At 43.2% G+C, this 27,591-nt stretch overlaps 1 protein-coding gene across 1 annotated transcript in view; it reads right to left on the bottom strand.

Annotated features, from left to right (window-relative positions):
- UBE2H (ubiquitin conjugating enzyme E2 H) overlaps positions 1-27,591 on the bottom strand; it is a 56,518-nt gene that overhangs the window by 1,160 nt on the left and 27,767 nt on the right. Inside the window, exons 2-6 of the mRNA XM_075857532.1 lie at positions 19,914-19,990; positions 17,447-17,521; positions 12,831-12,870; positions 10,205-10,257; positions 5,105-5,233 (exon numbers count right to left, since the gene is read on the bottom strand). Coding sequence (XP_075713647.1) covers positions 5,105-5,233; positions 10,205-10,257; positions 12,831-12,870; positions 17,447-17,521; positions 19,914-19,990 — 374 coding nt within the window. The remainder of the gene's footprint in view (positions 1-5,104; positions 5,234-10,204; positions 10,258-12,830; positions 12,871-17,446; positions 17,522-19,913; positions 19,991-27,591) is intronic.

Below are 27,591 nucleotides of genomic sequence, written 5' to 3'. Positions count from 1 at the left end.
AAGACCTCATTACAACACATGTGCATGCCAAATACAAAACTGGATGATAGCGATATACATAATATGGTCAAAAGGATGTGGACACCTGACCCTCACACCTATATGAGCTTGTTGAACCTCCCATTCAAAAAACATGGTAGTTAATCTAAACTTGGGGCCCCTATTCCGGCTAGAACAGCCCCCACTCTCCTGGTAAGGCTTTCCACAAGATTTTAGCGTGTCTGCGGGAGTACGTGCCCTTTCAGCGAAACGCATTTGTGAAGTCAAACACTGATGTTGGATGAGAAGATCTGGCTCGTAGATAGATTTTCCAAGGTGTTCTATGTGGTAGAGGTCAGGGCCACTGTGCAGGCCACGCAAATTCCTCAACACCCAATTCATCAATCCATGCCTTTATGGACCTTGCTTTGTGTAGCATTAACTTAACACTTCACTGAAAATATGGGGCCTAGACAAAACCCTGAAAAAGAACACCACAAAAAGCCTCAGACCATTATCCCTTCTCCACTGAATTTTATTTTGGGCACGATGCGTTTGGTCAGGTAGCGTTTTCCTGGCATCCGACTGCCAGTTCGTGAAACATGATTAATCAATTTAGAGAACACATTTCCACTGCTCCGGAGTCCAGTTGCAGCATCCAGGCATGTGTGAAGCTGCTCAAAACCCATTTCATGAAGATCCTGGGAAACAGTTCTTGTGCGGAGGTCACTTCCAGAAAAAGTTTGATACTGCAACAAAGGAAAGGAGATCTTGACACACCACGTGCTTCAGAACTCGGCAGGCCCTTGCTGTGAGTTGCATGGTCTACCGCTTCATTGCTAAGTGGTTACTTCTACATGCTTCCACTTAAGGTTGGGTTCCAACAGTGCAGATTTGCTGCAGATTTTGCATGCGTTTAAGTCAAAACCAGGAAGGGATCCTAAATATATAAATTAGGCCTTATAGGTCTGCTCCCCTGGATCCAATTCTGGTTTTGGCTTGCAAAATCTGCACTGTGGGAACCCAACCTAAGAATTATTAAGCTTACCGTTGAATGGGGCAGACCTAGCAGATCAGAAATTTCACATTGACTTGAGACAAAGGGGGCATTCTACGACAGTACCACATTTAAAGTCGCTGAGCCCTTCACGATGACCCATGCTATTAGAAAAGGGTGTGCCTGAAACACCAGAACTCAATTAGGAAGGGTGTCCACATACATTTGGCCATATAGTTTATGTGAAGGATCAAAATATAGAATGCATCTAAAATAATAAAATGAAGAAACTTTGTAATCAGTTGCTTGTAAACCGGAATATCTTATAATACAGCTACTATACAAACATGAAAAAGCTGATGGCGAAAACGCGTGTCGGGGTGTCTGTATGTGGTTTGTCTTTTGGGGGATCAATATGCAAAACACGGGTTGGTACTTGACCTAAATTGAATCTTTGATCCTGGTCACTTATACATCTGTACCCCTTGTCTAGTGATTATGTATTTACATACTAGTAATTCACGAGGTGTATTTTTGTAGTGCTCTTGAGTATTCATGGACCATATTGTGTCTATATATGTTTCTATTTCTAGTGTTGATATATATGGACGGTTATTGTTGAAACGGTTTTGTTCGGCTTGGAATTTATTTGTATTGCTTTGTGCACTACGTTAAGGCAATTGTTGCACGTATCAACATTCTACAAACAAAGCCGTACGTAGTCTGATCCTGTACTTACTTATTACCCCCCACTAGCTAACCTAACTCCTGGGGACTGTAGAGACATCTGTGGTCAGTGCACGTTAGTGTTAAAGGGGTCATACCAGAATCAACACTCATCACCTATCCACAGGACAGGTGATCGTCAAATTGTTGAAGGTCCCACTGCTGGGACTCTCACCGATCGAGAGAACGAGCATCCCGAACCCACATTCCTCCTCTATGCCCTCCCCCCCCCCCCCGAGGAGGAACTTAAATGGAGCGGTGGTTAAGCTTGAACCCATTAAATATCTATGGGACTGACAGCAGAGAGATGCACTTCACAGTTTCAGTCATTCCCATAGACTTTGGAGTGGCAGCACGCATGATCATCAATTCTGGTACAACCCTTTTAAAGGATGGTTTTACACAGGCAGGTTTCTGCCAATAAGTCGATCTGCGCTTATGTAAAGGCCCTTTACACTGGCCGATGCAAACTGTATGGGGAATAATGATTGCTAATACGATTGTTCGGTCCCCTTACAGCATTTTCGGTCCCCTTACAGCAGCACATTCCCTGCTTATACAGGAAGATGTGCTGCCAACAACGATGATTTTATAGGCTGCATAGAAGATAAGATCATTGGTCCGTGTAAATGGGCCTTTTGCGTACACATTGCATGTTATACATTCTGAAAACTTCCGAACTGTATTTTGCCAGGGATTACTGGTTGCACACTCATGTCAATGTGACAAGGAGGCACACAGGGCAAAGCATTAAGAGAAGGAAGGGAGGGAATGAATATGCTACACAGAGTTCTAAACTTGCATCTGCACAATCATGCATGTCAAAGATGATCAATCTGCGAGATCTTATAATTTTAAAGACATATCATCCAACAATAATCTAAATTGAACCTTTCCAGTTGCAGAGACATGTTTTTATGCAAGGAAGGACAAAAAGGTGCACGTACCCTTTAAAAAGTGTACCTTCTGTTATTAATAACTTTGCATAAAATAGTAGTAGAAGCGAATGTAAAAAAAACTTGTAATAGATCTTATAAGAGAAAAATGCCTCTCTCCACTTATCGGTCTCCTTTCCTCCTAGCTGTTTTCTGAACTGTTCACTAATAGAATCCGTAGAGCAGTGATGCAGAGAGAATAAGGTTACTAAGCTCCAATGAGATCAAGTTACAGCTGCCAATACAAGTCTCTGGAGAGGGGAGGGGGGCCAAAGTGAGAGAAACACAGACACTGCAGCTTCCAGTAAGTACCTGTCAACCGCAGTGCTGGATTTACAGATACACTGCTACTGGCTGTGTAATGGCCTCTATGCTGCTTCTAGTAAGTGTTTTACTACCTCACCCCAGTGCTGGATTCTCAGCTGGAGTGCTGCTTTCTGCTGTATAATGAGTCTTGTCTGTATGTTGCATATAGGAGAGACTGTTAGCAGCTAATCTCCTGTTTCCTTCTCCCCCTCCCCTCTCCATAGACTTCCATGGGCAGCTGTAACCTGAACAGTTAAGAAAATAGGGGGTGGGGAATAGCCTAAGTGGAGAAAGAAGCATTTTTTCTCTAATAAGATATATTACAAAGTTTTTTTTATCTTCGCTTGTACTATTGATTTATGGAAAATTTATAATCGGAGGTACGCTGGTTTACATAGATCTGACCAATGTGCATTGGACATGAAACTATATATATATATATATATATATATATATATATATATATATATATATATATAATCTATGATAATATAGACATTGCTGTAGATAAACTGAATATGACTTATGTTTTTGTATTAAAAACTAAACCTAGAACAATTGTTTTGTATATTTTTAGTACTATGATCACAAGGTTCGAACAGTTGTGGCTATGCAATGACTTGCGGGGAGGGGGTCCGAGGTTGACAACTCCCATCACGGAAATAAAAACAAAAGAAGAGGGCTTCCTTTGACTCCAAGAAAACACAAAGAAGAAAACAGAAAAGTTAAAAAACAAAAAAAGGATGCGACTCTCAGAATGCAAAAATTAAAAAAAATATGTCCTAAAAGGCTAAAAACGGTGACGTCCTCAAGAGGACGAAGATCACCTGCTTTTGGTAAATAAATTAAAAGCTGCAACGGATTTCCAATGAATAAAACGTTATCTTTAAATAACCTCTTCTCGCCCCATGTAAGTTTACATGCTGCCTTTGATGGCATTGTGCGGTCCTGCAAGTAGTGCCATTGGCAGAATTGGGCTGTCCCCCTGACCGTGCGATCCTGTACTGTGGCAGGGAAGTGAAATCAGTTCCCAGTCATAGAAGACCCCTGAATACAGAAGTAGCAGCTGGTTTCTTGGGGGAATGAAGAGAGCACACGTTACCTGCCTCTTTGCAGGTCTCGATGTACAGTTAATGTAAAAGTGATCTAATATAGACTTACCATTAGATCACTAATCAGTGATCTGTACATGGGGACAGCCGGAAATACACAAATCATGTGTTCCCTGCTAACTTCAGTCCCAGTAGTAAACAATAAATACATAATACACCAAAAATCTGCCACAATTCTGCCACATTACTAATTAGTAATCATAGCTACATAATGACAATATACACATTATAGCATGTTATATACATCCCCATTATAATCTATAACATTTATTCTATAAAAAGTCCATATTCAGACCTCTATCGTGCATCAAAGTCCACATACCGTACACCATGGGCCGACCATCTCCTTAATAAAAGGTTTATTTGAGCTTTGTAATTCCATATAAGTGTCTTCACTCCATTTGTAAAAGTCAGTGCATGTGGAAGCCAGCCACACAGGTCACATCCTCCCCGTTGCCGTCTTGGTTCCATGCGTACAGCACATGCACCTAAAGTGAAGCAACATTCTCTCCAACCTCTCGTAGGTACAGCCCACAGCATATTCTTCACGTGGAAGTGGGAGAGCGGAGAAGCACATCCCACCTGGAAACGCCAACCATCATCAAAACCCATAGGAAAAGCGACTGATCAGAACGCCTTGCTCAATCCCTGACACTATTTGCAGTACCTGGACTTCGTATAGATCAACACTCCTATACGACACAAACCCAGTTAGCATCCCCAGTGACCGCCCTTGATCAATATCCCATTCCTTGGTCATTGAGCGATATGCTTCTAACCTCCTCTTTGATTGAGGATTTTTATAGTCAAAACCACGAAACAAAACCCTATACAAACTTACCGGGAAAAAATCTGTGAAGAAATCAGAGCATGCTCATTCTTTTGTGAAATGCTGTAAATTTTCACAGCAGATTTCATCCTTTGCAATACATAGAGTAAACTCTGTGGCAAAACAGCACCAAAATCTGTATGTGACGCATGCATATTTTGCTGCAGATTCCCATGGAGATACACTACTACTATCATATTACTTATAAATGCAAACTTACCTTTAATTTTCTGTTTGTACTCCTCTGGTCGATGCAGGTACATAGCTGCAGCATCTCCATTAAGTGGATCTATTGGATTAGGGTAGGCCAGCAGCTGGGGCAAAAAGGACTCAAATATATTGGTAAGATCTGAAATAAAAAGAGAAAAAAAGTATTTCAGATATATCTGTCAGTATGATTCCCAACAATTTCAGTGGTGCTTTGTATCAAACATGGTGTTGGAGGTTTCTCCTGAGAAGAGGGTTTGGGGGTCTCAAAATAATGCCAGGAGACATGGAATTCACCTTTAAATATATGTGCAGGACAAAGAAAAATGGGTGAGGTCAATAGCATACCAAGTTAGGGATGTCCAGATACCAGAATTTGGACTTCGCAATACTGCACAAAGTATCGGTATCGATTTCGATACCAAAACGATACTTTGCCAACAGTAATAAAAAAATAAAAATAAAAAAAAAGTTCTTCCATTTTCTGTTGAGACGCGTGGTGCAATGAATTGTAAATGTGCCTCACATTGATAGTAGTTAACCACATCATGTTTCTCAGTCATAATGGGTTAATGTGTAAGGTAAATGAAGGGGTTAATTACTATTAATGCAAGTCACATGCAGGTTAAATTCATCACACCTCGTGCCTCACATTAAGTGAACGATAGACTTTATTTTATTTTTTTACAGCGTAATCATCATAAAATGTCGCTAGAAAATTGTTGTGCAGGTTATTACGGCCGCGCCAATACCGAATGTGTATATTTTATGCTTTCAGACTTATTTTAATGTTTATTGTAAAAAAAAGTTATGTGTATTTGTTTAATTTAATATTACTTTTTGTTTTTACATGATTTTTAAACTAATGTACTGGCATATATCTATATGGCAGTACATTAGCCTGCGTACGGATAGTACACAGGCAGTAGTTAGGACATACCTCAGTATGCCCTAACAGGAAAAATGGTAAGAAAGTCCTGGGGTCCTTCAATGGACCCTGGGCTGTCTGGCCATATATGGTATGTCCCTCAATCGCGTCACAGGGATTCCTGTGATGCGCATCCCCCATTCTCATTTTCCCTTGAATGCTGCAGACCGCTTTGATAGCATAATTCAGGAGAATAGCGGCGGAGATGAGAGGTTTCTCTGATCTCTGCCGTTATAGAGTGGGGCTGCGGCTGTGCAATACAGCCATTGCCCCACTCCTGACAGGAAGTGCGCACGTGGTCAGCAGGAGGTGATGCGGCCGGCGCTGCAGTAATGAGCGGCGGCGCAGGCACTGAAGACAGAACATGGGGGTGTTTTGCAGTGTTCTGTCTTGAGTGCCGCCGCTCATTAGTGCCGCTGGCCGCATCGCATCATCCTGACAGCGCGCACTTGTCAGGACTCAGGAGCGGGGCAATGGCTGTATTACACAGTCGCAGCCCCGCTCTCATAAAATCATGTGTTACTATACTTAGCTGTGCGGCCGCACAGCTTAGTATCGAAATAAATGAAATAAGGGTATTGAACCGTTTGGGGGTGCACGGTATCGAAACAGTATAGAAGTTTCGATGCATTGTGCATCCCTATACCAAATGCAATACTAACAACTCGGAGGTTTAAAAAAAAAAAAAAAAAGGAAAATTAAAACACCACAAGTCCCATTACTTTACGAATTAGATTTTATTGAGAGTTTTTTTTCTTCAAATAACCTTTCGACAATCCAGATCATATAAATAAATGATCACACGATTTGGCAACTTCAATTACCACCCATGGTTACATAGTTAGTACGGTTGAAAAAAAAAAAAAAAGACATGTCCATAAAGTTCAACCAAGGTATGGGAAATGGGAAGGGAAACATTTCTGCACATAGGAGCTAATATTATTTTGTTCTAGGAAATTATCTAAGGGCCTGTTCACATCAGCGCTGGCTTTCCGTTCCAGGGTTCCGTCGGAAGTTTCCGTCGAGTGAATCCCGCAACGGAAAGTCAAACTGAAACCACAGCTTCCACGTTTCAGTCACCATTGATATCAATGGTGACGGAAACATTGCTAATGGTTTCCGTTCGTCACCATTCCGGCAGGTTTTAGTTTTAACGACGGAATCAATAACGCAGTCGACTGCTGTCACTTGTAATACTATTTTTTGTCACATAATCCTGTATATAGTCCCTCAAACATTTTACGCACGATAGATGTTAAGCTTACTGGTCTATAATTACCCAGGGAAGACCTAGAGCCCTTTTTGAAAATAGGCACCACATTTGCCTTGTGCCAGTCTCTTGGCACTATACCAGTCACTAGAGAATCTCTAAATATTATGAAAAGGGGGACAGAAATAACTGAACTAAGCTCTTCAAGAATTCTATAGTGTAAACTATATGGTCTCGGGGCCTTGTGTACATTTATTTTATTTAACTTGGCTTGGACCATCTCTACATTCATCCAATTCCGTATATCAACTGATATATTAACAGCACTGGCACCGGCTACATCAGCTGCTCTTTCTTCCCTTGTATATGCAGAGCTAAAGAACCCATTTAGTAACTCTGCCTTCTCTTGATCCGATGTGAACAGAGGCGTAGCTAGGTTCTCCTGCAACCGGGCAATGATTCAGATTGGCGGCGCCCCCCCCCCCCCAACTTATTTCCCGACATCTCCCTCAACCTCGCCATGTTTGCTTTCTCCACCAATCAATGAGGTGTAATTTTTTTTTTCACAATTTTTTTTTTTTGTGTAACTGGTGCATAAAAGCATTTCTACATTTTACAAGCGAGTTATATAACGTAGTTAATACAAAAATTAAATTAAAGAGGCCACACACAGCCTCTTGTAGATAGTGCCACACACATGCCCCCCTGTAGATCACCCCACACAGCCCCCCTTGTAGATCGCTCCACACAGCCCCCCTTGTAGATCGCTCCACACAGCCCCCCTTGTAGATCGCTCCACACAGCCCCCCTTGTAGATCGCTCCACACAGCCCCCCTTGTAGATCGCTCCACACAGCCCCCCTTGTAGATCGCTCCACACAGCCCCCCTTGTAGATCGCTCCACACAGCCCCCCTTGTAGATCGCTCCACACAGCCCCCCTTGTAGATCGCTCCACACAGCCCCCCTTGTAGATCGCTCCACACAGCCCCCCTTGTAGATCGCTCCACACAGCCCCCCTTGTAGATCGCTCCACACAGCCCCCCTTGTAGATCGCTCCACACAGCCCCCCTTGTAGATCGCTCCACACAGCCCCCCTTGTAGATCGCTCCACACAGCCCCCCTTGTAGATCGCTCCACACAGCCCCCCTTGTAGATCGCTCCACACAGCCCCCCTTGTAGATCGCTCCACACAGCCCCCCTTGTAGATCGCTCCACACAGCCCCCCTTGTAGATCGCTCCACACAGCCCCCCTTGTAGATCGCTCCACACAGCCCCCCTTGTAGATCGCTCCACACAGCCCCCCTTGTAGATCGCTCCACACAGCCCCCCTTGTAGATCGCTCCACACAGCCCCCCTTGTAGATCGCTCCACACAGCCCCCCTTGTAGATCGCTCCACACAGCCCCCCTTGTAGATCGCTCCACACAGCCCCCCTTGTAGATCGCTCCACACAGCCCCCCTTGTAGATCGCTCCACACAGCCCCCCTTGTAGATCGCTCCACACAGCCCCCCTTGTAGATCGCTCCACACAGCCCCCCTTGTAGATAGCTCCACACAGCCCCCCTTGTAGATAGCTCCACACAGCCCCCCTTGTAGATAGCTCCACACAGCCCCCTTGTAGATAGCTCCACACAGCCCCCTTGTAGATAGCTCCACACAGCCCCCTTGTAGATAGCCCCACACAGCCCCCTTGTAGATAGCTCCACACAGCCCCCTTGTAGATAGCTCCACACAGCCCCCTTGTAGATCGTACCACACAGCCCCCTTGTAAATAGCGACACTCCCCCCCCTTGTAAATAGCGCCACATTCCCCCCCCTTGTAAATAGCGCCACATTCCCCACTCCTTGTAAATAGCGCCACACTCCCCACCCCTTGTAAATAGCGCCACACTCCCCCCCCCCCCATGTAAATAGCGGCACATTCTCCCCCCCCCCCCTTGTAAATAGCGCCACACTGTAAACAGAGCAGCGAGCAGTAGTCTACCGCTACCACTCTCTGCTCTGCCTGACGTGACTTACCGGAGGAGCCGAGGAGGTCAAGCGGCGAAGGTCCTTCTGACTAGGGTCGGTGACAGCCCGGGAGTGGACCAGTTCAGTCACCTGACCTCATGTCACTGGCGTGAGGTCAGGTGACTGGACTGGTCCACTCCCTGGCCGTCACAGACCCCAGTCAGAACTCCGCTGCATGAACTCCTGGCTCTTCCTAAAGCGATCAGCTGCTTTACGGCGCCCCCCCCCCCCTCCCTACCACCTAGTTGTGCCCAGGGCCCTGCCTGCCCCCGCTAGCTACACCCCTGCCTGTGACCAACACCCCATTACCACTATTTAGGGGTCCTACATGTTCAGATCTTGGCTTTTTGCATTTACATACTTGAAGAATTTTTGGGGATTTGTTTTACTATCCTTGGCCACCCGTCTTTCATTTTGTATTTTTGCAGATTTTATTAGCTCTTTATAATTTACAAAGGCTACAGCTGTACCCTCAGATTTGTATTTTTCAAATGCCCTTTTTTGCCATGTATTGCCCTTTTTACAGAAGGTGTAAGCCATGTGGGATTTCATTTTAGTCGTTTATACTGGTTACCTATAGGAATAAATTTTGCACTATAATTACCCAAAGTCTATTTTAAAATCTCACATTTATCATTTGTACCGTTATTTGACATTAGTTCTTCCCAGAAATTGACCACCTTAAAATTAAGTGTTTTTGCCCTCCCAGCCTGTGTTTGTTTTTTATAGTATAGGTAAAATATAACTATATTGTGATCATTGTTACCAAGGCTTTTACGAACATTGACCAGATCGAACAGAGCTTCACCTCTAGTCGGGTCAATTAGTAGTTATGCAATACAAATGTGTAACTACCAAGAGGTCCCCCTATATTTTTCTTTCTGGATTGAAAATAAATAGTTTTAAAGGACGCATGAAGCAGAGAATGTTTGTTATTTTAGCACAATTTCTTACAAAGAAACTCACCGTATAGAGCTGTCCAGGTTTGATTGATAACATCTAGACACACCGTACCTGATCTGTGGAGAGAACAACATTGCAAAAGTGGAAAATCCAATTCACACTATGCAGTTGAGGACTGTATTGTTTTGTTTTTTGTCAAACCACAATTCATTAGATTCTTGTGGATTTTATGTAACATTTTCCCCCTACTGACATGAACAGATTACGCTCGTACGATAGAAACAGCTTAAAGGGTAACTAAACGTTCAAACTTCCGACATGTCAGAAGTTATGATTGGTGGAGGTCCGTGCACCGAGACCCCCACCAATTGCTAAAACGAAGTGGCAGAAGAGCTAGGGTGAGCGCTCAGCTGCTTAAAATCTGTTAATTTTTTATGAGTCTATGAGCCCATACTCCAATACATCGGCTATCCGGAAAACAACGAATAGAAACGAAGCGGCTCAGCGCTCACACGAGCACATCTGCCGCTTCGTTTTAGCGATTGGTGGGGGTCTATGTGCTCTGACCCCCACCCATCAAAACTTCATACAGGTCACTATGACATGTCAGAAGTTTGTTGAATGTTTAGTTACCCTTTAAAGAGGTTTTCCAGGGACACTTTCTCAGGCCGTGCAGCGCACGAGCAATGAGGAGTTCCATTAATAAGAGGCAAATGGGGCGGGCATTGAGGCGTAATCAAAGAATTCAATGGGGCGGTCATTGAGACTGGACCAATAGGAAGCCTCAAACCCGGGACTTCTGACGTACACCCAGGTTTGAGGCATCCTATTGCTCCTCGGCCTCAATGTCCGGTTCGCTCATTATTTGCTTGTACTTCAATGGCAGCACAATTTTCTTTGCGTGCATGAGATTCCTCAATTTTCACTGAGTAATAGCATTCACACAAAGAAAATCGTACCTTTTTTCAAGTACAAGCAAATGAACATTGAGGCCGTGGACCAATAGGATGCCTCAAACCCGGGTGTACGTCAGTAGTCCCTGGTTTGAGGCATCCTATTTGTCCACAGCCTACTCAGTGTCCGCTCCATTCATTCTTTGATTGCAATTCAATAGCATTAATATATATATATATATATATATATATACACACACACACACACACGGGGTACATATATTTAGGTATGATGGAGATCACAAAATATCTGAGGTGCGGTCATAGGATTCTGTGACCGCACCTCAGATAAAGCAGGTGGGCGGGATAAACTAAAGGGGAAGGGAGGATTAGTGGGGAGGGCCAATACACACAGAGGGGGCGGAATAATTAGTAAAGAACAGCCCTGTGTCGTTACGTAGGTCAGTGAGGCATAGACACAGGGCTGTGTGTATTCTAAGGGTATGTTCACACGGCAGCGTCCGTTACAGCTGAAATTACGGGGCTGTTTTCAGGAGAAAACAGCTCCGTAATTTCAGCCGTCATGGCATGTTGAGGCGCTTTTTCGCTGCATCAATTACGGACGTAAATGGAGCCGTTTTTCCATGGAGTCAATGGAAAACGGCTCCATTTAACGTCTGAAGAAGTGACAGCCACTTCTTTGACGCGGGCGTATATTTACGCCCCGCCTTTTGACAGCGGGGCGTAAAAAAAATGACCCTCGGAACAGAACATCGTAAGACCCATTCAAATGAATGGGCAGATGTTTGCCGACGCTATCGAGCCGCATTTTCGGACGTAAATCGAGGCGGAAAACGCCCGAATTACGTCCGTAAATAAGCCGTGTGAACATACTTTAACTCTCGTGCACAAGCCTGCGTCGAGAAGAAAAAAAAAAAAAAAAAAGGACAGATGAAAATCAGAATTTCCGGCAGGGCAGAGGTAGGGAGAATAGGAAGAAATCTGTTCAGATTTAATACAGACTCTATATTAGGAACTTTATTAAATAGTTACAAAGAATATTAGGTCAAAAATGTTGTGCCCCTGGAAAACCCCTTTAAAGGACCAATTTAGCATATACCACCTATTTCATGGACCGGTGATCAATTTTAATGATTGGAATACCCCTTTAAAAGGGTTTAAGTTTCAAAAATTCCCAGCAATCAATAGTCATCCATCAGGCAAGCTGCAGCCAACCACACATTTCCCCTGCAGAGGCAAGAAATTCTCTGAGATTTCAGCTCTAAAGTCTGAAGAATTGTGAATGAACCTCTGGGCTATAATAAGGCATGTATATAATCTGAAAGCCACAAAACCCAGGAATCCATATAATGAAGTTATGTAGTATATGCATATAGTCACAAACTGCACTTTAAATACTTAAAACTGCCAAGAAAAACCAAGGTAGTGGGTTATTAAAAAAAAAAAAAAAAAAAAAAGGTCAAAATATGTGCAAAAAGTATCTCCCCAATAGTGACAAAATGTGATAGTACACATCAAATAAATCCTGGATTAGGAGGAGTGTTTATTGTACATATATTACAAGCTTTTAAATCCTCAATACAGACCACTAGACATTGCCGGAAGAGCACAATACTCCAAAAAAGTGATGAAGGTAGACTTATTATTGGTTATGAACAGCCTTTAGTTGACACCAGCAATGCATAGTGATAGAAAACCTGTATACACACACACACCAATTAAAATTATTCTGCAAATACTTTGTCAGAATTTACAGAATTCCAAAGGTAACTTACGCTTCATCGATGTTGGGGTGAAATATTTTGTTCATAAATCCTAAAAAGAAAAGTAAAACTATTTTAGAAGCTTAGATTTGACAAATAAAGGGTTCTCCGGCACTATAACATTGATGCCCTATACTATGTAATATGGTGGGGGTAACCAACAGAGGCTCATCCTTGTGAGTGGGTGTGCATGATACTGCAATTTGTCCCCCTTATTGTGCTGATCATGGGGGTTCCAAAAGTCGGACCCCCACCGAACATTGGTAGCCTATCCTAAGGCAAGGCCATAAATGTTAACTGCACTGCCTAAACAATATGATAATGTATTTGGGAACACAAAGTCTGATAAATGCATATTATATTGATGATTAGAATTTTTCTGCGTATATTTCACATTTATTTCACTTTGTTATGAGGGGCTGACTAACTAGTGTGCATTGTACATTTGGTGTTGATAACTGTCCCCTTTTATGTGGTGTGCTCCTCCCATGTGACCCAGTATACTTATAAAACAAGAGGCACAGCGGAGACTAAAATGTGAGGCATTGGGGCTAAATGGTCTGAATGATCATAATGATTTAAGCTTAATCTGTCACCCTATTTCAATGATCTTTACAAACCATGTTTTATTGCGTTTATGCATTGGCGCAACCATATGAAATAATAAAGGTAGTATCTATTACTTAAGAATCCCAAAAACATGACTGGCATCTACAGGATAAATGCAAGCATCAATATAGGATGCATTCAATACATTCAAGAACGTCCTCACTGCGAGGGGTGCAAGTAAGAAGGTACTGCAATGTAATGAATATGTATCTGTATGACGTAGAGTAGGTAGGTGCATGTATATATATATATATATATATATATATATATATATATATATATATATATAAATAAATAAAAAGCCCCACCGTGTGTATAAAAACGTATTAAATAATAAACACTGAGTTCTAATTCAATTGTGAACCTCCTATACCTCAGTGTTCAACAAGAATATCAATACGGAATCAGCATTTGAAAAATGGGCATAACAATAGTCTTGACCCTAATTCACACTAGAGTCCGTGATAACCGCACCGGAAGCCCCTAGTGTTGAGGTATACAAACAATGCTAGTGTTCCCAATGCTAAAAAATTCCTATTCACAACCGACCCTACGCGTTTCAATACTCATCATCAGGGGTCTGTAGCTTGGTCACTCTGGCCAGGGATGCCAGCGATATTTAGTTCAGCAGCAGGTATTCTGCTGTACTCCACGGAAGCATGCTCGCATAGATGTCAGCGGCATGCTTCATTCTGGGACTCTGAGTTATTTAAAGCATCTGGATATGGCAATCTACTTAAGAGGAAAGAGTTCCCTCGTCTTCTATATGTTTTCCATACCCTTCCAATATATCTCACCCCTAAAGATGAAAAACGCATTAACTATTTATACAGGGGGTGTGTGTGTGTAAGGGGGGGGGGGGGGGGGGGGAGATCCCATATAGCCTACCGGATCTTACAACAACCAAGAGCCAATGGGGGCATTCATTTCCCCGACATTAGGCAGTACAACCTGGCGACCTTGTTCCGTTATGTCTCGGACTGGCTTGGGAGCACGTCTCATTATACTTCGTACAATCTGGATTCCAGACTATTTTCTGGACGGGCTTTGTCGGGACTTCTGCACGGGCTTTGTCGGGACTTCTGCACCTCCCATATGAGGGTTTATCTGTAGAGACCAGAGCTAACCCGCTACTTTTTGCCACTTGGAAAGCCTGGCAGAAAATCCGTCGCCATTACACCAGCTTTCTCCTATGTTGTTATCTCTCCACTTGCCACTAATCTGTAATAATCATTTTCAGGATGGTAATCCACGGGCAATTTTCCATAGGTGGCACATGTTAGGAATCACCTACCTAAAACAGCTTGTACACAAGGACGAACATAGGGCACTTACACTTTCAGAACTCCGCTCTAAATATCCCGAGTTACCCATCGATCATTTTAGTTTTCTTCAGACTCTAACCCCTACCACGATACTGGCGGCTCTAGAGCAGGCACATAATCTTCTTCCCTCTGCCCGTTTTCTGGAAATGTGACTTAAGATTGCCCATAGGTCGTATTTGACTCCAAGATTGGTATCTATGAATCGTCGTGTTGCTTCAAATGTCAGGCACCTGCAGCCAATCTCTACCATTGTTTGTGGTCGTGCCCGCACATTCGTACATTTTGGTCTCGCATACGCACATTCACTACTACTCACCTCACTAATTTTGTCCCTGATAGGATACTGTGGGCGGTGTTTGGGTACATGGACCCTGAAGTTCACGGGTGTTCCCTCGGGGCACACAAATTGTTGCATTATGTGGCAGCGGCGGGGATGAAAGCCATATTACAAACTGGGCTTGCTAATCAGCCCCTACCTTTCAAATTATTCTTGGATAAATTATCCTATCTCTTGAAAATGGACTGGGTAGAGGCCTCTCTCCATAAGGAATTGCAGGTCAAACAGTTTTTTTGAAACATGGGAAACATTCATTGCATTACTCCCACAAAACATTCAAATGCGGAAATGCTTTGAACCAATGGTCTGGTTCCACGAACAGGTGCTCCTGGGGAACGCACCCGTGTAAGATATTGTCAGGATCCTGGTGTTTGTCTGGTGTGGGCTAGAGCCATGCTCCTTCATGTCCTCACTATTTCTCCCCTGTCCCCGCATAGATACGATGGGTTCTGTTGGGGTGGATGTGTGCGGTGGACTGGTTCCCGCAGACGCCTCCATCCCTGATTCAGGTTTGTCTTTTTCAAGTTCACTGGGGTGGGGAATTGCTTATAACTTACAGCAAATGTGAGTGTTTCATCTGCATTGTTTCCTTTATAAGCACAGCAAGATAAAAGATTGAAAGTTATTTTGATTTCCTTCCCCCCCCCCCCACTCTCTATTTATCCTGCTTGGCCAGTTACATCAATTTCTTGATGGTGTAATTTGTGCTTACTAGAAATCTAACTGATCCTCTGGACTGCTGATTGTATTACATTGTTCCTCCTCCCTTCTTTCCTTCTGTTTTCCCCACAAACTTAATTGTTTGGAAAAAATGTTCAATAAAAAGAAGTTTAAAAAATAAATAGAAAATAAGGAATTGTATATACACTATATGGGAAAAAAATAAGTATTGGGACACCTACACATTACACCTACAGGAGCTTTTATGACATCCTATTCTAAGGCCATAGGCATTATTATAGAGTTGGTCCCCCCTTTGCAGCTAAAACCTCTCTCGCTCTTCGGCATTTGTGAAGTCAGACACTGATGTTGGATGAGAGGGCCTGGCTCACAATTTCCGTTCTAGTTCATCCCAAAGATGTTTGATGGGGTTGAGGTCAGGGCTCTCTGCGGGCCAGTGAAGTGCTTCCCCACCAAACTTACTAAACCATGTTCTTATGGACCTTGCCTTGTGCACTGGAGCAGTCATACTGGAACAGAAAAGGGCCCTCCTCAAACTGTTCCACAAAGTTGGAAGCATAGAATTGTCCAAAATGTCTTAGTATGCTGACAGATTAAGATTGATTTTTCTTCAGTGGAACTAAGTGCCCTAGGTCAACCCCTGAAAAAGAACCACACAGCATTATCCCTCCACCAAACTTTACAGTTGGCACAATGCAGACAGGCAGGTAACGTTCTCCTGGCATTCGACAAACCCGGACTCGTCCATCAGACTGCCAGATAGAGAAGCGTGATTCATCACTCCACACAACACGTTTCCACTGCTCCAGAGCCCAGTGGTGGCATGTTTACACCACTCCATCCGATGCTTGGCATTGTAATTGGTGACGTAAGGCTTGCATGTAGCTGCTTGGCCATAGAAACCCATGCCATGAAGCTCTTGAACAGTTTTTGCACGGATGTTAATGCCAGAGGAGGAACTCTGCAGGTATTGAGTCAGCAGAGCGTTGGCGACATTTATGCACTATGTGCCTCAGCTTTATGTGGTCTGACACTTTGTGGCTGAGTTCCTGTGGTACCTAAACGATTCCACTTTGCAATACCACCACTCAGTTAATCATAAAACATCTAGGAGAGAAGAAATTTCAGGAACTGACTTGTTGCAACGGTGGCATCCTATAGTACCACGCTGAAATTCAGTGATCTCTTTAGAAAGACCCATTCTTTCACAAAGGTTTGTAAAGGCAAGGGGCTTGATTTTATACGCCTGTGGCTAAGGGACTGAATGAAACTCCTGAATTCAATGATTAAGAGTTGTGTCCCAAATACTTTTGTCCATATAGTGTATTGTTGAGTGCTAGTTTTTCTTTTTACTGCGTATTGAACTTGACTTTGCTAATCTGCAGAGCACGTCCGACATAGGTCCCAGGCGTCTTGAAGTTAAAGCTTGATGGCAGGGCGAGTCTCATTTCTGAACTATGAGGTTTTGTTTGTTTTCTTCAAAGTGAATTGGGGTCTGTAGGACTCCAAAAAGGCAAGTCACTTGTAGAACAGGTATAAAATGTTAATGTAGAGACCCATGTGAATAAAGTGGCCTTGGTAGGGTGAAATGTCTGCATTTTGTCCGATTTAGTGAGATCTTAGATGACCAAACCAGAACATTTTTAGCAAGCTTAAAAGAAATGAGTAGTACTCACCTATAGAAGGAGACTTGAAAGGATATTTATCTGGAAGGTCCACTCTAACTTTCCACACTCCACCTTCATATGGTGCTGCCATAAAGCAGAAAAAAAAGTAAGTAGGACTAAAGCTTCCCAGACACATTAGGAGGAATGTGGCACATGTGTAAGTTAATAAACAATCTGTGGAAATGTTGGGTATTTTTGGTTCTTTGTTTGATATACAAAACTAATTCACGGGGGATGTTAGATGTCCGATATTGTGAACAAATTTTCATATACTTCCTAACTTCCATCAGCAATTATGGCCCATTTCCTGCTACTGTGTTGTGTGTGGTCAAACATAGGCCCTGCTCACACAGCTTTTTGCAGGCAAAAAAAAAAAAAAAAAGTCTGCCTCAAAATCCCTTCATAAATTTTGAGGCAGATTTTGACCTGCTTGCGCTTTTTTGCTGCTGTTATCGCTGCATTTTTCGCTTGAGGCCATTGAGGACTGCTAGCAAAACACGCCACAAAAAATGCTCAGAAACTAGCGCAGCAGGGTTTTTCTGCCTCCCATTGATGTCAATGAGAGGTCAGAGTCGGAAGCTGCGGCAAGAAAGGACACGCCGCTTTTTTTTCCCTGCAAGCGGCTAAAGGCCGCCCGGGAAAAAAAATTAGTCATTCCAGGATAAACTGCAGGCCTGATGCAGAAAAGTTTAACAATGACAAACCTCACACACTCTTTTATATGCATGTGACCTGCAAAGACTTTTTTTTGTTTTGTTTTTCTATTTCAAGTGTACCCACAGTAAGGCCTTCTGCATACGTGGCAGATTTTGTGCTTGCTGCAGAAATAACTAAATATGGGAGTACTTCGTAATTCTAAATGTAGATGCGTTAACTGGAAAAAGCCTTCTAAGGGTAAGTTCACATGTTGCGTATTTCGTTGCAGAATATGGGCAGCATAATACAGTAGCAGCAGAGTGGATGAGATTTGAGCAAATCTCATCCACACGCTGCATAAATGCTGAGCGGAAGAAATGCTCAGAAATTGGTCTGCGCTGCGTTTTCTTAATCCGCAGTATGTCAATTGTATTTGCGTGATCGCTGCTCATTTGTTACAGGTTTTCCCCATTAAATTCAATGGGGACGTAAAACCCGCAACAAATACATGTTGCGGTTTTTTCAGCAGAAAAGTAGCGATTCTGCTGCAAAAAATGCAACTCGGGAATAAAAAAAATCTTATGCTTACCCAGAAATCTGTTTCTTCGTCCAGACCGGCCTCCTGGGAAGACGTTTCATCGCATGTGACCGCAGGAGCCAATCACAGGCTGCAGTGGTCATATGGGACGACAGGTCATACCAGGAGGCCGGCCTGCAGGACGACAGAGGGACGTTTTGTCATGGCTACATAAGCAAACTTTTTTTCTTCTACGTGCAGTTTTCCACAGTGGACATTCCGGACGAAAAACGGCACCACAATTTGCGGTTATTCTACCAGAATTCCCTGCGGAGCCCAGGACGGATAAGCAGGGTATCCGCTCTGTGTGAACATGGCCTAAAAGCCAGAAACAGACAACATTTTAGTGCTGATCAAGTAAAGCGGGTAGTGTGTTGAAAAATCCCAAACTTAGATTACAGCAACCTTGTCTTGTTGGCAATGCTGTAAAGATCCAGCAATGCTAACCAGTACAGACTATTGTAGGTTTTGACCCCAGAAAACTCTTTGGACTTTAGAATCCAGATAACACAAGGCTTCTGTTTTTATACTTTAGTAGTGACTCCGTAGTTAGAATTACTATGTTTTCACGTATCGAGGAGCGGTCACTGGCTTTTGCGTTATACATTAATTTTCTCTGTCTAGGCCATAGGATACAATATATATATATAGCTGGAGTCCATTATAAATACAAGACGTGGCATGTCAGTAACCTCTATAGCAACTGAGCATGTGCAGAATTGAATGAGCACAGACAGCACTATTGCAAAAGGCTTATAACAATGTTGACCTAATGAGGGAGAATTATCAATAGTGTTAAAGGGTGCATGAATTTACATGTTGGCTAAAATTTTAAAATGGTTTCAACTGGCATAACTTTAAAACAGCACGTTAAATAAAAAAAAATTCTTACAGCTACACATATACACCAATGTTGTGCGCCAAAACAGTGCACATCTTTAATAAACTTGGCAAATTTTAGAACTATCGTGCCCAACTGCCACTATGACATTTATTATAAAACAATCACATTGCGAAGCTGAAAAAAAAAAAAGTTCCATCAAAATGCAAAAACTATACTTTTCCCTGTAATCTCCAGTTCTGCCTTTGGCTAACAGAATAAAATGATGCACCGTGTGACTGAACAACGAGTAGCAGCATCCGATCACTAAACCGCATCATCTTCTGTAACAGTCTTAGCAAATTTTTCATTTTTTTTTTTCTTTAAAGTGAACAGCCAAGACCATAGCTGGAAGAGGAGTTAATAGCAGTAGTAATACTTACTTCCTTGTGGTCCATAAAACTTCACTATAAATTCATTGAGACCTCCCAGGATTGTGACTTCATGTTTGCTTTCAATACTAAAGCAGCAGGTTAAGGGTGAAAATCGCTGTAGTGGTTGATATTCTACAGTGCAAGGTATACATAAAATACACTTTTCATAATCATATTACAGTTTAGGAAACGGTCTACAACTGCTTATTTTTTTCTTCAAAAGTACGCCTTCTGTATAGATCAACCTAATTCTAGAAATCTAAGTGAAGCAACTATGTGACAGCTGCTGTTGGACTTCAATCCACTTAGCAGCCATAAACAATACTTAGTGGCCCTGGAATGTGCTTCGTATGTAGATTCATTTTAATCCAGCCCCCTCTTTATAAAAAAGAAGAAAGTTTTACATGTCCTATGCCCCCCCCCCCCCCAACCAAAACAGGACTTGGAGCACAGGTAGTGAGTTATACATTACAAAGCATCACTAGGACAACATCCCGCCCAGACAATGCTTCAAAACTTTCCTTTTTACGGAGGTTTGCTATATGCTCCATAGTAACCGCTAAAGCGATCTAGATTTCTGTAATAGTTACTCGGGTATTCCCAACCAGCATTTATGGCATATTGACCGATATGCCATAAATGTCTGATAGATGCAGGTCCCACCTCTGAATGGGAGTATGATATCTATCAGATATTTATTGGATATGTGGACATGCCATAAATATTTTAGTTGGGAATACCCTATTAATTTTATCAAAGAGGAAGTTTACAATCTGTTGTAAAGAATGACGGAACTTTAAAAAATAAAATAAATAAATAATATATTTTTTTTAAACAGGTGACTAGGCCGATATTACCTTGAGGGTGTATGTAGTGGTCATGTGAATGGTTCTTCTTCAGTGTAGAAGTCTCTTCCTCTACCATTATAAGCAGGAATAGCATACACCCTTTGTTAGAAGAATTCCCCATTGAGCAGTATATTGTGTAGTGGAGAGAGGTCTCTGCTGACAACTGTGTAGCTAGAGTTCATAACCTATGCATTGTCATATGGCACCCAATGAACGGAATAGGCCATTATGTGCTTCAGAGCGAGAGCGATAGAGAGAGCGCGATAGAGAGAGAGCGCGATAGAGAGAGAGAGAGCGCGATAGAGAGAGAGAGAGAGAGCGCGATAGAGAGAGAGAGAGAGAGCGCGATAGAGAGAGAGAGAGAGAGCGCGATAGAGAGAGAGAGAGAGAGCGCGATAGAGAGAGAGAGAGAGAGCGCGATAGAGAGAGAGAGAGAGCGCGATAGAGAGAGAGAGAGAGCGCGATAGAGAGAGAGAGAGAGCGCGATAGAGAGAGAGAGAGAGCGCGATAGAGCGAGAGAGAGAGAGCGCGATAGAGCGAGAGAGAGAGAGCGCGATAGAGCGAGAGAGAGAGAGCGCGATAGAGCGAGAGAGAGAGCGCGATAGAGCGAGAGAGAGAGCGCGATAGAGCGAGAGAGAGCGCGATAGAGCGAGAGAGAGCGCGATAGAGCGAGAGAGAGCGCGATAGAGCGAGAGAGAGCGCGATAGAGCGAGAGAGAGCGCGATAGAGCGAGAGAGAGCGCGATAGAGAGCGCGATAGAGAGAGAGCGCGATAGAGAGAGAGAGCGCGATAGAGAGAGAGAGCGCGATAGAGAGAGAGAGCGCGATAGAGAGAGAGAGAGCGCGATAGAGAGAGAGAGAGCGCGATAGAGAGAGAGAGCGAGCGCGATAGAGAGAGAGAGCGAGCGCGATAGAGAGAGAGAGCGAGCGCGATAGAGAGAGAGAGAGAGCGAGCGCGATAGAGAGAGAGAGAGAGCGAGCGCGATAGAGAGAGAGAGAGAGCGAGCGCGATAGAGAGAGAGAGAGAGCGAGCGCGATAGAGAGAGAGAGAGAGCGAGCGCGATAGAGAGAGAGAGAGCGAGCGCGATAGAGAGAGAGAGAGAGCGAGCGCGATAGAGAGAGAGAGAGAGAGAGCGCGATAGAGAGAGAGAGAGAGAGCGCGATAGAGAGAGAGAGAGAGAGCGCGATAGAGAGAGAGAGAGAGAGCGCGATAGAGAGAGAGAGAGCGCGAGAGAGAGAGCGCGCGAGAGAGAGAGCGCGCGAGAGAGAGAGCGCGCGAGAGAGAGAGCGCGCGAGAGAGAGAGAGAGCGCGAGAGAGAGAGAGAGCGCGAGAGAGAGAGAGAGAGAGAGAGAGAGAGCGAGAGCGAGAGCGAGAGCGAGAGAGCGAGAGAGAGAGAGAGAGCGAGAGAGAGAGAGAGAGAGAGAGCGAGAGAGAGAGCGAGAGAGAGAGCGAGAGAGAGAGCGAGAGAGAGAGAGAGAGAGAGAGAGAGAGAGAGAGAGAGAGAGAGAGAGAGCGATAGATAGAGAGATAGACAAAACATGAAATGGGCTGCACAGGAGTAGCCCATGTACAAATAGCTTTTGGAAAATCGGAAGCTATAAGTATCTACCTACAAAAATGAAACATGCAAACGTATAGTCTGTAGTATAACTGGGAACAAAAAGCTTCAGAAAGAAATAAAATCCCTTTATCCAGTAAAGCAATTAATTCTATCATAAACAAGTGACGTCAAACAAATACACACAAATAATGACCTCTAGGCTTTGATCGCAGGGCCACCATCAGGGCAGTCCTACTAGTACTGCCGTCAGGGGACCAATCACAATGATTAAAAAATAGGGGCCCGCCCGCATCTCAGCTGCTTTAAAGATTTGAATGAGGGCCCCAGCGTTAGTCAATTGGAGAAAGGAACAGATCCTGCAATGTAATAGGGCCTGTTCCTTCTCTGAAGTAACGCTGGGGCCCTGAGAGGACTTACAGAAGAGGAAGATGCAGAATGAGAAGCAGAAGCTCCGTGTGGAGAGAGCCGCCCACCAGACACATCCTTCTCTACAGAGCCGACTGGACCTGCAGGCTGGAGAGTGTCCTCCCCTCTCCATCCTGCTTCCCATTCCTCCTGACCTCACTTGAAGAATATATAAGTATGTTAAAAAAATATATATATTTTCCCTAGCTTTTTGTGCCACGATTGTCGCAATTGTGGCAAAAATGGCGCTGTGTGGCCCTGATTATATAAAAATCATGGCAAAACCGTGCGATTTGGGCCTGGATTACGAAAATTGCATAAGAAAAATAAAAGGATAGAAAACATGAAAAAATTGTGCTATTATAGGCTATATTCTCACAGTGCGGTCAAATCACGTTTTTGCTACGATTTAGCAAAAATTGTGGCAGAAAAAATGGGATTTGACCGCACTGTGTAACTAGACTAAGGCCTTATTCAGATGGCCGTGTTCGGTCCGTGATATACAGAGCGTGTATCAGCCGTATTTCCCAGGCTGACCACAATTCCGGGAGCCGGACTCCTAGCAACATAGTGATGTATAATTATAGGAGTCACAGTCTCTCCACGGGAATACTGCCCCATACTGTAATTATGTTTTCAGTACAGGACAGGGAACAGTATTCCCACGGAAAGGGAGGGACTCCTTTGATTATAGATAACTGTGATGCTAGAAACCCGTCTCCCTGAACTGTGGTTGCGTCGGGAAATATGGCCGATACACGGTCCGTATATCACAGACCTAACATGGGCGTCTAAATAAGGCCACAAGTCGCCTATTTTTGGTGCGGATTGCGCTCTGAAAATTCACTACAAATTACAATATAAGGCTATATTCAGACGAACGTGTGTGAAATCAACAGTGGATAACATCCGTTTTGCACCCGTGCGGGACCGTTTTCACAGATCCCTTATAGACTAGTCTATTGAGGGATCTGTGAAAACGGACAAAAATAGGACATGTCCTATTTATTTATTTTTTACAGGCCCTTCACACGGTCCATTAAAGCAAAAGCCGTGTGAATAACCCCATAGAAATACACGCAGCCGTGTGACAGCCATTAAAAAAAGTCCTTCACACGGACGATTAACACGTTAGTCTGAATAAGCCCCAACTCATGTGAATGGGGTTTGTCAGAACGTCATGCACGTGCAGCAGAAAAAAAAAACTGCAAGTAATTTAGGACGTGCTGCTGATTGTTAAATCAGCAGCATGCCTATTATGTTGCAGAATAGTAACGTATTTCATCCTTTACACTGTAAAGGGTTAATTTGCTGTAAATCCCTAGTAAAATCTGTAAGGCTACACGCACACATTGAGGAATATGGTATGGTGCACAAAACATTTTCCGATACGTTTTTAGGTGTGGTTTTTACATTTTGATGCAGATATAGGTTTTATGCTGCAGATTTTTTTAATTTTTTATAAACGCAAGATAAATTGACATGTAGCATATTGTCAAATAAGCACCGCAGGTCAATTTTTGTGCAGAAAATGCAACATTTAGATGATTTCTTGATCTCATTTACTTTGCCCGTCCTGGTTTACACTGCGGTTTTGCCGGTCGACAAATTTGCACGTAATAAGTATCGTGTGCATTTGGCCTAAGTTTTTTTTTTTTAACTCACCCTAAGGCCCCCTTCACACATGTTGGTTTTGATACGGATTCCGACGACATGCCGATGATTCTGCATCCCATGCATGAGGTTTCCGCAACTCAGTTCACATGCTATGAAAAATTTTCCACATGTATTTTTGTCTGTACCATGAAAAGAAATCCAACACAGCAATAAGTATAGCATGGGACTTATATTACATGGAAAAGCCAAGGATAAGCAACTCTGAATGACAATGGGACTCAGGGCCTGTTCACACAGTTTTTTGCAGGCAGAAAAATCTGCCTCGAAATTCCTTCAGGCTTTCTCTGCCTCCCATTGATGTTGATGGGAGGTCAGAGACAGAAATTCCCAAAGAAAGGGCATGTCAATTTTTCCCGCAATAGTTCCATACAGTGGGATACAATATGTCTAAATAGATCAAAATCTAGTGCATTAACCTGCTCCATGGTGTTATTCACTGTAATTGACATCCACACCAAAATCAGTTCATGCGTATAACGTACAATCGTGAGTGCCACACTTTCTGTTGCCCACCCCCGGTAATGGAGGGGGGCCCAGACATCTTGGCTGTATGGCGCCCAGAAATTCCTGATGGTGGCCCTGTATGATCGCATATTAAAGATTTGAAGGGAACGGCTAAACGGACCCAAAAGTTTATGCCAACATTCAGGAATCAAAGCCAGGCACAAGATTTACTTTTACACACATAGAAATCGCTCTCCCCAAAATGAAATATCTGTTCCAGGAATCTGCCCTGCTGTCATTACATGACAGCTTGTATTTTCTGCTAGAAGACATACATCAGCTAAAAATACAACATCAGCAAGACAGAGAATTAACCCCTTACTCAGCTGCCAGATGCCCTAATGTACAAACTTGATCATAAAAGGCAGTTTGGCTTCATATAGAAATTAAAGTGAAAACAAGCCGAGTAGACAAATTACAGTATCAGATGTCAATGTTCACTTCATTTGTGGAAGAAACGACCATCCATTGGGAATTCATGTCTATGAATTAAAAGCTGCAGTCTTCACATCGAGTGGAGAATCAACCCCTTCAGAACGCAACTATTGTTTTCATCACTGTATTTTGAGGGCCATAACTTAATTTTTCCATTGAAGTCATCGAATGAGGGCTTGTTTTTTGCAGGACGAGGTTTTTTTTTTTATTGGCACCATTTTGGGGTAGATAGTATGTATTAAATTTTTATATTTATTAGTAAAAAACATTTGTAATTAACGTTTATTCAAAATTGTGCGTACTTTTAAAGATGCAGCTTCTATGCATTGACTATACATAGAAGATTTTTAGGGTGCTTTCAGCCACATCAGTCAGCGAACTGCGCTGACTGCTCAGTTACAGTGTCCCTCCGATGCCTTCTCTAACCCTATTGCCAATCATATATAATTTGATGCCTTTTATAACCCTATTACAGATCATATTAAAGTTGATCAACTTATATATGATTGGTAATAGGGTTATAGAAGGTATCGGAGGGACACCGTAAGCGCTGAAAGCCAAACAGTCAGTGCAGTTCACAGACTGATTCGCCTGTTATTGCGGAGATGTACCTTTTTCCAGTATGCCAGGAAACCAAAGCATTATTGCCTGTCAGTGTAAAACTGACAGGCACTCTATTAGGCTGTGCTATATAGACACATAGAGGAAAGCCCGGGGACCTTTGTTAGGATCTCCTTCCTTCTGTAGCCACTTAGATGCCACGATTGCCATTGACAACAGCATCTAAGAGGTTAAACGCCTGGGATCGGAGGGGACTCCGATAACGGCAATTGCAGCGTGATGTCAACGGCTGTGCCATCCACTGGGTGTATCATTGCATCCTATTGCAGTCAATAGACAGTAGTTAGGACGTAATGGTATGCCCTTTTGCGAGAAAGCAGGAATTAGTTTGGTTGGTAAAAGAATCGGCACAATTTTTCCCTGGAATTACACCTGTGTGTTACACTTCTCATTTACGGCAGAGATTTTGTTTCTATAGGTTCTAGCCATCTTCAGGACAAGTAGTGCTTATTTACCAGCATTGAAAGGTATTCCGGCTTCAGCAAATAAACATTAACCAGTGCATAATAAAAAGTTCTTCAATTTTCGAATATCAATTCCTCATGATTTTTAAGAATTTAGCTTAGAGTCGCAGACTAAAAACCTTTATAGAGAATGAAAATCTGTCCTGGTCAAGAGATCACACAGATGCACAGCTTATTACAAATAAGGCCTCATGCACACAGCAGGGCTGTATCCACGGAGGCTGTAGAGACGCACACAGAGTGCCTATGGCTAAAGAGCCACAGGCACTCCATATGCCGCCACATAGTGCTCTGCGCAGAATTGTTATACACAGTATTGAATAACTTTACATTACATAATCATTAAAGAGCACCGGTCACCTCTCCCGACATGTCTGTTTTACTAAATAATTGTATTCCCCATGAAATAATCTTTTCTTAGAGCTCTGCATTGTGCCCTTCCTCTGTTATTCCTCTTAGAAATGCATGAATAATTGGACAATTCGGTGTTACCAGCTGTGGGCGTGTCCTTACACAGACTGACACGGTCCAATCAGTAAGGACAGACTGTGCAGGGACACGCCCTTTCCTATCAGAAAGAACAGTTCCAAGGGCTCATGCACACGACCGTAAATTATAGAGCATGTCCGATCCCTGTCCTATTTTGCAAACCCACGTCACCATTCAGGTGCATTGGTCCGCAATAACAACGCACATCACATGAAAACTATTCATGTGCTGGCCGCATTTTGTGAATACGTTGCTAGGAAATACCTGGGAAATCCGATCACATGACCTTTCTATGGCACCCGGACTACAGACGACAGGCGGAAACACGGTCATAATATATGACCATGCAAAACTGCTGCGGAAGAAACCCTGAGGTGAAAAAATCAGCTAGTGGGAAAAAGAAGCGTCCGCCTTCCATTAAAATGTGAGGTAGAATTTTGCGGCGTAATCCTCCGCTAAAAATCAGCGGTATGAACATGGCCTTACAAGGATTTATATATTTTTTTTTTAATTCAGCAGCATGAAAATCCACCCCATATGAGCTACACAGCGTATTTCCTATTAAAATAGATAGGAAACGGTTTGCCGGCGTATTTCAAGATTACTTTGAAGCGTAATACTAGCATTTTATGCTCCAAAATACGCCTGAAAACATCCCATGTAAACTCAGCTTTAGGCCCCAT

The sequence above is a fragment of the Rhinoderma darwinii genome, chromosome 3 (assembly GCF_050947455.1).
Source record: "Rhinoderma darwinii isolate aRhiDar2 chromosome 3, aRhiDar2.hap1, whole genome shotgun sequence".
In the NCBI taxonomy this organism is placed as follows: Eukaryota; Metazoa; Chordata; class Amphibia; order Anura; family Rhinodermatidae; genus Rhinoderma; species Rhinoderma darwinii.
Note: the sequence above shows the minus strand (reverse complement) of the source record. Positions and strands in the feature narration are given on the sequence as shown.